This window comes from Dendrobates tinctorius, unplaced genomic scaffold (assembly GCF_039654945.1).
Source record: "Dendrobates tinctorius isolate UK_male_01 unplaced genomic scaffold, ASM3965494v1 ptg000017l, whole genome shotgun sequence".
In the NCBI taxonomy this organism is placed as follows: domain Eukaryota; kingdom Metazoa; phylum Chordata; class Amphibia; order Anura; family Dendrobatidae; genus Dendrobates; species Dendrobates tinctorius.
Genome location: NW_027361685.1, coordinates 9,696,053 through 9,708,483, shown reverse-complemented (window position 1 = coordinate 9,708,483; position 12,431 = coordinate 9,696,053). Strand labels below are relative to the sequence as shown.

The following is a 12,431-nucleotide window of genomic DNA, read 5'->3' as shown; positions in this document are numbered from 1 at the left end:
GGTCATTTGCATTTCTATGCGAGTTTCTTTGAAGCTCTTCCCTAATTTGGACCAGTTCTCTTTCTAATTGGGATAGGCAGTCTCTGATGGCCTCAGGGGAGAGGTGTGAAGAGTTGGGGGTTGAGGAGCTGAACCTAGAGGTCTCTGTAGAGATATGAGCATTAGAAGTGGCCTCTAGGGGTTGTTTTTTAAAGATTTGTGCCTGTTCTCTGATATGAGTAAAATGGTTTTCAAACTGCTGCAGATTGTCCTCGTCCCTTGCACCATGACGGTGCCATCGTTGTATAGGCTTATGGTAAGTGAGTTGGTGTCATCATCTGCTTGGCTTCTGATTTTAATCTGCCGGCTATTATTAGTGTTGCACTTAGACATATATTTATAATATTTGCACAGGGTGGTGTGCCAGGCTGAGAGTTGATCTGTGTAGAATAGCAGGTTGGTTTTTCATAGAATCATAGAATCGTAGAGTTGGAAGGGACCTCCTGGGCCATCTGGTCCAACCCCCTGCTCAAAGCAGGATTCGCTAAATCATCCCAGTCAGATGTCTGTCCAGTCTCTGTTTGAAGACTTCCATTGAAGGAGAACTCACCACTTCTCGTGGCAGCCTGTTCCACTCATTGATCACTCTAACTGTCAAAAAGTTTTTTTCTAATATCTAATCTGTGTCTCCTCCCATTCAGTTTCATCCCATTGCTTCTAGTCTTTCCTTGTGCAAATGAGAATAAAGTTGATCCTTCTACAATGTGACAGCCCTTTAGATATTTGTAGACAGCTATTAAGTCTCCTCTCAGTCTTCTCTTTTGCAAACTAAACATTCCCAAATCCTGCAACCTTTCCTCATAAGACAGGGTTTGCAGACCGGTCACCATTCTGGTCGCTCTTTTCTGAACTTGCTCCAGTTTGTTGATGTCTTTTTTAAAATGTGGTGCCCAAAACTGGACACAATATTCCAGATGAGGTCTGACCAAAGAGGAGTAGAGGGAAATAATGACTTCACGTGATCTAGACTGTATGCTTCTTTTAATACATCCTAGAATTGCTTTTGCCTTTTTTGCTGCTGCATCACACTGTTGACTCATATTCAGTCTGTGATCTATTAGTATACCCAAGTCTTTTTCACATGTGCTGTCACTTAGCCCTATTCCTCCCATTCTATATATGCTTTTTTCATTTTTATTGCCCAGATGTAGTACTTTGCATTTCTCCCTGTTAAAAACCATTCTGTTAGTTGCTGCCCACTTCTCCAGTTTATTTAAATCTTTTTGAATCCTCTCTCTCTCTTCTCTAGTATTAGCTATCCCTCCTAGCTTTGTGTCATCAGCAAATTTAATCAGTTTACCCTCAATTCCTTCATCTAAATCATTGATAAAGATGTTGAACAATACAGGGCCCAGGACAGAGCCCTGTGGTACCCCACTTGAGACATTCTTCCAACTGGATGTGCAGCCATTTATGACCACTCTTTGTGTCCGATCACTAAGCCAGTTATGAATCCACCTAACAGTTGCCTTGTCCATTTCATACTTAGTCATTTTTTCAATAAAGATTGTATGAGTGACTTTGTCAAATGCTTTGCTGAAGTCAAGATATACTATATTTACAGCATTTCCTTGATCCACCCAATCAGTGATACCGTCATAGAAGGAAATTAAGTTAGTCTGACATGACTTATTAGTTACAAACCCATGCTGACTCTGTTTAATCACTTCATTCTTATCCAGGTATTGACATACATGTTGTTTAATAATTTGTTGAAAGATCTTTCCTGGTATAGAAGTCAGACTCACCGGCCTATAGTTGCCTGGGTCCACCTTCTTCCCCTTTTTGAAGATAGTAACAACATTTGCTCTTCTCCAGTGTTCTGGGACTTCTCCTGTTCTCCAAGAATTTTCAAAGATTATGGAGAGGGGTTCAAAAATTTCTTCTGCTATCTCCTTCAGTACTCTGGGGTGTAATTCATCTGGACCTGGAGACTTGAATTCATTTAGGCTAGCTAAGTGTTTCCTCACTATCTTTCTGTTTATAGATATCCTGGATTCTTCTATTCCCTTAATAGGACAGTGAATAACAGTTGATGTTACATTTCCTTTCTGAGAGAATACAGATGCAAAATAGGAATTTAAAAGTTCAGCCTTCTCAACATCCTGTCTTACCATTTCATCATTTTCATCCTGTAAAAATCCTATAGCATCTTTGACTTTTCTTTTACTTTTGACATATCCCCAAAATCCTTTATTATTACTTTTGACATTTCTTGCAAGCCTCAATTCATTTTCAGCTTTAGCTAATCTGATTTGTGCCCTGCAGGTTCTGCAGACAGCATTATATTCTTCTTTCGATATGCCTCCCTCTTTCCATTTTATAAACATTTTTTTCTTCCTTTTTAGCAAGTGCTTAAGTTTTGTGTTCATCCATCCTGGTTTCCTTAAATGCTTCCTATTCTTCCCTCTTTTCGGAATTGTTAACAACTGTGCTTTGAGAATTTCATTTTTCATGATTTCCCATCCTTCCTGGACATTTTTGTCTTTAAGGATATCCAGCCATTGGATCCCTCCAATTCTCTTTCTGAATCCCTTAAAATCTGCCTTTCTGAAATCTAACCTTGACGTCTGAGTCTTCACAGGTCTTCCGCCTCTAGTTATCCAAAATTCTAAAATAGCATGGTCGCTACCTCCTAGGGTCCCAGCCACTTTTACCTCCTCAACCATTTCCTCCCTGTTTATAAGGATTAGATCCAAGGTAGCAGTTCCCCTTGTTTTCTCCCTTACCTTTTGGAAGATAAAGTTGTCAGCAAGAGAGGATAAGAATTTCCTTGACCTGTTAGTTTTGCCTGCGTGAGATTCCCAACAAATGTCTGGATAGTTGAAATCTCCCATGACAACTATGTCATATTTTTTGGAGAACTTGGCCATTTGATGCATAAAGAGTTCATCCATATCTTCAGCTTGCACAGGCGGCCTGTAGTAAATGCCTACAATGGTGTCCTTTCCATTGTTCTGTCCTTGTATTCTTACCCAAACAGTTTCCACAGAACTCCCAGTCTCTGAAGCTTCAATCTCTGTGCAGATATACGCGTTTCTAACAAACAATGCGACACCCCCTCCTCGTTTATCAAGTCGATTCTTGCAAATAAGTTGTATCCTTCTAGTCTTGTATTCCAATCATGTGTATTGTCCCACCAAGTTTCAGTGATTCCAATGACATCATATTTCTTTTCCTGTGTTATTAGTTCCAATTCTCCTTGTTTGTTGCCCATGCTTTGTGCATTAGTATAGAAACATTTTAGTTTGTGATTGGTTTCTCTTTCTCCAATATTTTTATTAATTAGATTCTTTTGTCTTTGTTCTTCCTTTCCACTTCTAATAGCAGAGTTCTCAATAGCATTTGTCAGGTGTATGGCTTTTTCTGGTCTTTTGCTTCCCTTCCCATGTTGTTCTAGTTTAAAGCTCTCCTTACAAGTGTAGCAAGGCGACTTCCAAATACATGCTTACCAGTCTTCGTAAGGTGCACCCCATCTCTAGCAAGTAGTCCATCGTATAAGTAGTTCACTCCGTGATCCAGAAATCCAAATCGTTGCTGACTGCACCATCGACGTAGCCAGTTGTTCACCTGCAGTATCTTATTCCACCTCCTTGTTCCATGGCCATCCACTGGGAGGATGGAAGAGAAGACCACCTGCGTTCCCAGTTCTTTCACTTTCTTGCCTAAGTCTTCAAAGTCTCTGCAGATGGTTTCCAGGTCGTTTCTTTCGGTGTCATTTGTCCCCACATGTAGTAGCAGGAATGGGTAGTCATCTGTAGGTCTGAAGAGTCCTGATATCCTGTCAGACACATCTTTAATTTTTGCACCTGGAAGACAGCACATTTCTCTTGAAGTTATATCCGGTCTGCAGATAGCGGCCTCTGTTCCTCTCAACAGGGAATCCCCCATGACCACCACTCTCCGTTTCTTCTTCACAACATTTTTCTTTCTCCATCCAGGAGGACTCTGAAGGCGTACAAGGTTGCTGTTTGTTGGCAAAGTCTTATCCTGATGTATTTCTTCATCGTTTTCCTGCGTGAGAGCCTGGTACTGGTTTCTGAGCAGTATGGGTGCTGACTGCCTCCTGATCCTCCTGCTTCTCTGGGTCACATGTCTCCATTCCTCTGTTTCTTCAGGTGCACTTCGAATTTCTTCTCTTTCTGTAACATGAAGAGATAATTCTGCTCTGTCCAAGAACTCTTCACCTTCCTTAATGATCTTCAACGTAGCTAACCTCTCTTCGAGATTTTGCAACTTTTCCTCCAACAGGGACACAAGCTTGCATTTGTGGCATGTGAAGTTTGGCTTTTCCACTGGTAAATCTGTGTAAATCTTCCTCTTTGGTGTAATCAGCAATAAGAGTTTCTGGTTTCTCTCTGATTGTGATTCCTTTCCTGGCTTTACTGCTCCTCTGCCCATGTGTTGTCTCCATGTCTGACCCCCTGGTGTCCTGTGTCTCCAGCTCTGTGCTTTGCTCATTTACTCCTTCTAAATTTTGGTTTTCCATTTTTGTGGTTATATAGTAATTATAATCCTTATTTCTAAGAGGGTTAATTTGTAAGAAGTCTATAGGTTGTTTGGGGTTGCAGGATGGTACTACCTTTGGATGCTCAGGTCTCTGGATGTCCAATGAATGCTGCCTGTTGTTTGCAGTCTGTCCTCGAAGAGATTCTTGCTTGGTCCTTTAAATCCTCAATGTCTTCCTCTTTCATAAATAACCTAAAGTCCAGCTCAGACCAGATCCCTTTTCTGTTCCACGGAGTTGATTTTTTCCAGGTTTTGTCTTACAGTTGGCTCATTACAAGGTATAACAAAAAAACACAGAATGACAAATTTGCAAAAATACTCTGCAATAAAAAATGGCAGTAATCAGCAAGTGCTGGATAACAAATACAGGGTATTCAGTTGATACTTTTTTTGCGCGAAAAAAATGAACATCAAGCTGCTCCACCACGTCAAGGTAACCCCTATCGAAGCAGTCCCTATCTAATGTATTAAAAACCTGAACATGTGAACAGTGTCTAATATGAACAGGATTCAGACAGGCCGCTCCCTAGTATGGGCTTGTGGTCTGAGACAGCTCTTATGTGCACGTCACACAAGAGAGGGGTGGGGTCTCCCAAACCATGCAAAGCGAGGAAAAAAACGGATTAAAAACACAAATGTGACATGCACAATTGTGAACACGTCGATCAGACAATGTTCACACCACCCACTAACTGAGATACAACAAGAAAACACAGAATGACAGATTTGCAAAAATACTCTGCAATAAAAAATGGCAGTAATCAGCAAGTGCTGGATAACAAATACAGGGTATTTAGTTGATACTTAAATGTACATCAAGCTGCTCCACCACGTCAAGGTAACCCCTATCAAAGCAGTCCCTATCTAATGTATTAAAAACCTGAACATGTGAACAGTGTCTAATATGAACAGGATTCAGACAGGCCCCTCCCTAGTATGGGCTTGTGGTCAGAGACAGCTCTTATGTGCACGTCACACAAGAGAGGGGTGGAGTCTCCCAAACAATGCAATGCAAGGAAAAAAACAGATTAAAAACACAAATGTGACATGCACAATTGTGAACACGACGAACATATGCGGCTCCGCTCCGTACACCTCGTACTGTACTCATGCGGCTCCGCTCCGTATACCTCGTACACACGTGGCTCCGGCCTGTACACCTCGTACACATAGGGCTCCGCTCCGTACACCTCGTACACACGCGGCTCCGCTCCTTACACCTCATACACACGCGGCTCCGCTCCGTACACCTCGTACACACACGGCTCCGCTCCGTACACCTCGTACACACGTGGCTCCGCTCCGTACACCTCATACACACACGGCTCCGCTCCGTACACCTCGTACACACACGGCTCTGCTCCATACACCTCATACACACACACACGCGGCTCCGCTCCGTACACCTCGTACACGCGGCTCTGCTCCGTACACCTCGTACACACATGGCTCGGCTCCGTACACCTCGTACACATGCGGCTCCGCTCCTTACACCTCGTACACATGCGGCTCCGCTCCTTACACCTCGTACACACGCGGCTCCGCTCCGTACACCTCGTACACACACTGCTCCGCTCCATACACCTCGTACAGACACGGCTCCGCTCCGTACACCTCGTACAGACACAGCTCCGCTCCACACACCTCGTACACACACGGCTCCGCTCCGCACACCTCGTACACACACGGCTCCGCTCCGCACACCTCATACACACACGGCTCCGCTCCGTACACCTCGTACACACGGCTCCGCTCCGTACACCTCGTACACACACGGCTCCGCTCCGTACACCTCGTACACACACGGCTCCGCTCCGTACACCTCGTACACACGCGGCTCCGCTCCGTACACCTCGTACACACACGGCTCCACTCCATACACTTCGTACACACACGGCTCTGCTACATCCACCCTGTAAACCCCTCCTGACCCCACACAGAAACTTCCCCTCATCCAGCACCATGACAACCAGCACAGCAGAATCCTGCACACACTGAGGCCCCTGATCATGTGACCCCTGACTCCTCCCCTCCTGTGACCTCTTCACAGGTCCTGTGCGCACAGAGCAGCCATATATGTGGAGTGCGGCTCTGCAGGTTAGTGATGGGCAGTCCGGCTCTTCTGGCTCCTTTCCCCACTTTTCTCCCTCCTGTCCCTTCACTATAAAGCCTGGGCCTCATTATACAGCTGTACAGGGGTCTAGTGAAGGCTTTTTAGCCCTTTCCTCAGACTGTAGCTCCTGGGAACAGGCCCTGACTCCTGTCCCTTCACTATAAAGCCTGGGCCTCATTATACAGCTGTACAGGCGTCTAGTGAAGGCTTTTTAGCCCTTTCCTCAGACTGTAGCTCCTGGGATCAGGCCCTCACTCCAGTCCCTTCACTATAAAGCCTGGGCCTCATTATACAGCTGTACAGGGTTCTAGTGAAGGCTTTTTAGCCCTTTCCTCAGACTGTAGCTCCTGGGCACAGGCCCTCACTCTTGTCCCTTCACTATAAAGCCTGGGCCTCATTATACAGCTGTACAGGGGTCTAGTTAAGGCTTTTAGCCCTTTCCTCAGACTGTAGCTCCTGGTAACAGGCCCTCACTACTGTCCCATCACTATAAAGCCTGGACCTCATTATACAGCTGTAAAGGGGTCTAGTGAAGGCTTTTTAGCCCTTTCCTCAGACTGTAGCTCATGGGAACAGGCCCTGACTCCTGTCCCTTCACTATAAAGCCTGGACCTCATTATACAGCTGTACAGGGGTCTAGTGAAGGCTTTTTAGCCCTTTCCTCAGACTGTAGCTCATGGGAACAGGCCCTGACTCCTGTCCCTTCACTATAAAGCCTGGGCCTCATTATACAGCTGTACAGGGGTCTAGTGAAGGCTTTTTAGCCCTTTCCTCAGACTGTAGCTCCTGGTAACAGGCCCTCACTACTGTCCCATCACTATAAAGCCTGGACCTCATTATACAGCTGTAAAGGGGTCTAGTGAAGGCTTTTTAGCCCTTTCCTCAGACTGTAGCTCATGGGAACAGGCCCTGACTCCTGTCCCTTCACTATAAAGCCTGGGCCTCATTATACAGCTGTACAGGCGTCTAGTGAAGGCTTTTTAGCCCTTTCCTCAGTCTGTAGCTCCTGGGATCAGGCCCTCACTCCAGTCCCTTCACTATAAAGCCTGGGCCTCATTATACAGCTGTACAGGGGTCTAGTTAAGGCTTTTAGCCCTTTCCTCAGACTATAGCTCCTGGTAACAGGCCCTCACTCCTGTCCCATCACTATAAAGCCTGGACCTCATTATACAGCTGTAAAGGGGTCTAGTGAAGGCTTTTTAGCCCTTTCCTCAGACTGTAGCTCCTGGGAACAGGCCCTGACTCCTGTCCCTTCACTATAAAGCCTGGGCCTCATTATACAGCTGTACAGGCGTCTAGTGAAGGCTTTTTAGCCCTTTCCTCAGACTGTAGCTCCTGGGATCAGGCCCTCACTCCAGTCCCTTCACTATAAAGCCTGGGCCTCATTATACAGCTGTACAGGCGTCTAGTGAAGGCTTTTTAGCCCTTTCCTCAGACTGTAGCTCCTGGGCACAGGCCCTCACTCTTGTCCCTTCACTATAAAGCCTGGGCCTCATTATACAGCTGTACAGGGGTCTAGTTAAGGCTTTTAGCCCTTTCCTCAGACTATAGCTCCTGGTAACAGGCCCTCACTCCTGTCCCATCACTATAAAGCCTGGACCTCATTATACAGCTGTAAAGGGGTCTAGTGAAGGCTTTTTAGCCCTTTCCTCAGACTGTAGCTCATGGGAACAGGCCCTGACTCCTGTCCCTTCACTATAAAGCCTGAGCCTCATTATACAGCTGTACAGGCGTCTAGTGAAGGCTTTTTAGCCCTTTCCTCAGTCTGTAGCTCCTGGGATCAGGCCCTCACTCCTGTCCCTTCACTATAAAGCCTGGGCCTCATTATACAGCTGTACAGGGTTCTAGTGAAGGCTTTTTAGCCCTTTCCTCAGACTGTAGCTCCTGGGCACAGGCCCTCACTCTTGTCCCTTCACTATAAAGCCTGGGCCTCATTATACAGCTGTACAGGGGTCTAGTTAAGGCTTTTAGCCCTTTCCTCAGACTATAGCTCCTGGTAACAGGCCCTCACTCCTGTCCCATCACTATAAAGCCTGGACCTCATTATACAGCTGTAAAGGGGTCTAGTGAAGGCTTTTTAGCCCTTTCCTCAGACTGTAGCTCATGGGAACAGGCCCTGACTCCTGTCCCTTCACTATAAAGCCTGGGCCTCATTATACAGCTGTACAGGCGTCTAGTGAAGGCTTTTTAGCCCTTTCCTCAGACTGTAGCTGCTGGGATCAGGCCCTCACTCCAGTCCCTTCACTATAAAGCCTGGGCCTCATTATACAGCTGTACAGGGGTCTAGTGAAGGCTTTTTAGCCCTTTCCTCAGACTGTAGCTCCTGGTAACAGGCCCTCACTCCTGTCCCATCACTATAAAGCCTGGACCTCATTATACAGCTGTACAGGGGTCTAGTGAAGGCTTTTTAGCCCTTTCCTCAGACTGTAGCTCCTGGGATCAGGCCCTCACTCCTGTCCCTTCACTATAAAGCCTGGGCCTCATTATACAGCTGTACAGGGGTCTAGTGAAGGCTTTTTAGCCCTTTCCTCAGACTGTAGCTCATGGGAACAGGCCCTGACTCCTGTCCCTTCACTATAAAGCCTGGGCCTCATTATACAGCTGTACAGGGGTCTAGTGAAGGCTTTTTAGCCCTTTCCTCAGACTGTAGCTGCTGGGATCAGGCCTTCACTCCTGTCCCTTCACTATAAAGCCTGGGCCTCATTATACAGCTGTACAGGGGTCTAGTGAAGGTTTTTTAGCCCTTTCCTCAGACTGTAGCTCCTGGGAACAGGCCCTCTCTCCTGTCCCTTCACTATAAAGCCTGGGCCTCATTATACAGCTGTACAGGGGTCTAGTGAAGGCTTTTTAGCCCTTTCCTCAGACTGTAGCTCCTGGTAACAGGCCCTCACTCCTGTCCCATCACTACAAAGCCTGGACCTCATTATACAGCTGTTCAGGGGTCTAGTGAAGGCTTTTTAGCCCTTTCCTCAGACTGTAGCTCATGGGAACAGGCCCTGAATCCTGTCCCTTCACTATAAAGCCTGGGCCTCATTATACAGCTGTACAGGGGTCTAGTGAAGGCTTTTTAGCCCTTTCCTCAGACTGTATCTCATGGGAACAGGCCTTCACTCCTGTCCCTTCACTATAAAGCCTGGGCCTCATTATACAGCTGTACAGGGGTCTAGTGAAGGCTTTTTAGCCCTTTCCTCAGACTGTAGCTCCTGGGCACAGGCCCTCACTCCTGTCCCTTCACTATAAAGCCTGGGCCTGATTATACAGCTGTACAGGGGTCTAGTGAAGGCTTTTTAGCCCTTTCCTCAGACTGTAGCTCCTGGTAACAGGCCCTCACTCCAGTCCCTTCACTATAAAGCCTGGGCCTCATTATACAGCTGTACAGGGGTCTAGTGAAGGCTTTTTAGCCCTTTCCTCAGACTGTAGCTCCTGGGCACAGGCCCTCACTCTTGTCCCTTCACTATAAAGTCTGGGCCTCATTATACAGCTGTACAGGGGTCTAGTGAAGGCTTTTTAGCCCTTTCCTCAGACTGTAGCTCCTGGTAACAGGCCCTCACTCCTGTCCCTTCACTATAAAGCCTGGGCCTCATTATACAGCTGTACAGGGGTCTAGTGAAGGCTTTTTAGCCCTTTCCTCAGACTGTAGCTCCTGGGAACAGGCCCTCTCTCCTGTCCCTTCACTATAAAGCCTGGGCCTCATTATACAGCTGTACAGGGGTCTAGTGAAGGCTTTTTAGCCCTTTCCTCAGACTGTGGCTCCTGGTAAAAGGCCCTCACTCCTGTCCCATCACTATAAAGCCTGGACCTCATTATACAGCTGTACAGGGGTCTAGTGAAGGCTTTTTAGCCCTTTCCTCAGACTGTAGCTCATGGGAACAGGCCCTGACTCCTGTCCCTTCACTATAAAGCCTGGGACTCATTATACAGCTGTACAGGGGTCTAGTGAAGGCTTTTTAGCCCTTTCCTCAGACTGTAGCTCATGGGAACAGGCCCTCACTCCTGTCCCTTCACTATAAAGCCTGGGCCTCATTATACAGATGTACAGGGGTCTAGTGAAGGCTTTTTAGCCCTTTCCTCAGACTGTAGCTGCTGATATCAGGCCTTCACTCCTGTCCCTTCACTATAAAGCCTGGGCCTCATTATACAGCTGTACAGCGGTCTAGTGAAGGCTTTTAGCCCTTTCCTCCGACTGTAGCTCCTGGGCACAGGTCCTCACTCCAGTCCCTTCACTATAAAGCCTGTGCCTCATTATACAGCTGTACAGGGGTCTAGTGAAGGCTTTTTAGCCCTTTTCCTCAGACTGTAGCTCCTGGTAACAGGCCCTCACTCCTGTCCCATCACTATAAAGCCTGGGCCTCATTATACAGCTGTACAGGGGTCTAGTGAAGGCTTTTTAGCCCTTTCCTCAGACTATAGCTCCTGGGCACAGGCCCTCACTCTTGTCCCTTCACTATAAAGCCTGGGCCTCATTATACAGCTGTACAGGGGTCTAGTGAAGGCTTTTTAGCCCTTTCCTCAGACTGTAGCTCCTGGGATCAGGCCCTCCTGTCCCTTCACTATAAAGCCTGGGCCTCATTATACAGCTGTACAGGGGTCTAGTGAAGGCTTTTTTGCCCTTTCCTCAGACTGTAGCTCCTGGGCACAGGCCCTCACTCCTGTACCTTCACTATAAAGCCTGGGCCTGATTATACAGCTGTACAGGGGTCTAGTGAAGGCTTTTTAGCCCTTTCCTCAGACTGTAGCTCCTGGGCACAGGCCCTCACTCCAGTCCCTTCACTATAAAGCCTGGGCCTCTTTATACAGCTGTACAGGGGTCTAGTGAAGGCTTTTTAGCCCTTTCCTCAGACTGTCGCTGCTGGGATCAGGCCTTCACTCCTGTCCCTTCACTATAAAGCCTGGGCCTCATTATACAGCTGTACAGGGGTCTAGTGAAGGCTTTTTAGCCCTTTCCTCAGACTGTAGCTCCTGGGAACAGGCCCTCTCTCCTGTCCCTTCACTATAAAGCCTGGGCCTCATTATACAGCTGTACAGGGGTCTAGTGAAGGCTTTTTAGCCCTTTCCTCAGACTGTAGCTCCTGGTAACAGGCCCTCACTCCTGTCCCATCACTACAAAGCCTGGACCTCATTATACAGCTGTACAGGGGTCTAGTGAAGGCTTTTTAGCCCTTTCCTCAGACTGTAGCTCATGGGAACAGGCCCTGACTCCTGTCCCTTCACTATAAAGCCTGGGCCTCATTATACAGCTGTACAGGGGTCTAGTGAAGGCTTTTTAGCCCTTTCCTCAGACTGTAGCTCCTGGGCACAGGCCCTCACTCCAGTCCCATCACTATAAAGCCTGAGCCTCATTATACAGCTGTACAGGGGTCTAGTGAAGGCTTTTTAGCCCTTTCCTCAGACTGTAGCTCATTGGAATAGGCCCTCACTCCTGTCCCTTCACTATAAAGCCTGGGCCTGATTATACAGCTGTACAGGGGTCTAGTGAAGGCTTTTTAGCCCTTTCCTCAGACTGTAGCTCCTGGGCTCAGGCCCTCACTCCTGTCCCTTCACTATAAAGCCTGGGCCTCATTATACAGCTGTACAGGGGTCTAGTGAAGGCTTTTTAGCTTTTTCCTCAGACTGTAGCTCCTGGGCACAGGCCCTCACTCCAGTCCCTTCACTATAAAGCGTGGGCCTCATTATACAGCTGTACAGGGGTCTAGTGAAGGCTTTTTAGCCCTTTCCTCAGACTGTAGCTCATGGGAACAGGCCCTGACTCCTGTCCCTTCACTATAAAGCC

General features: G+C 47.2%; 2 protein-coding genes across 2 annotated transcripts in view; both read left to right on the top strand.

Moving 5' to 3' along the window:
• The window catches only part of LOC141082432 (oocyte zinc finger protein XlCOF8.4-like), a 174,185-nt gene that overhangs the window by 59,147 nt on the left and 102,607 nt on the right, over positions 1-12,431 (top strand). The window lies entirely within an intron of this gene.
• Positions 266-12,431, top strand: part of LOC141082335 (uncharacterized) — a 35,301-nt gene continuing 23,135 nt past the window's right edge. Inside the window, exon 1 of the mRNA XM_073566282.1 lies at positions 266-295. Within this exon, the coding sequence (XP_073422383.1) occupies positions 266-295 (30 nt within the window). The remainder of the gene's footprint in view (positions 296-12,431) is intronic.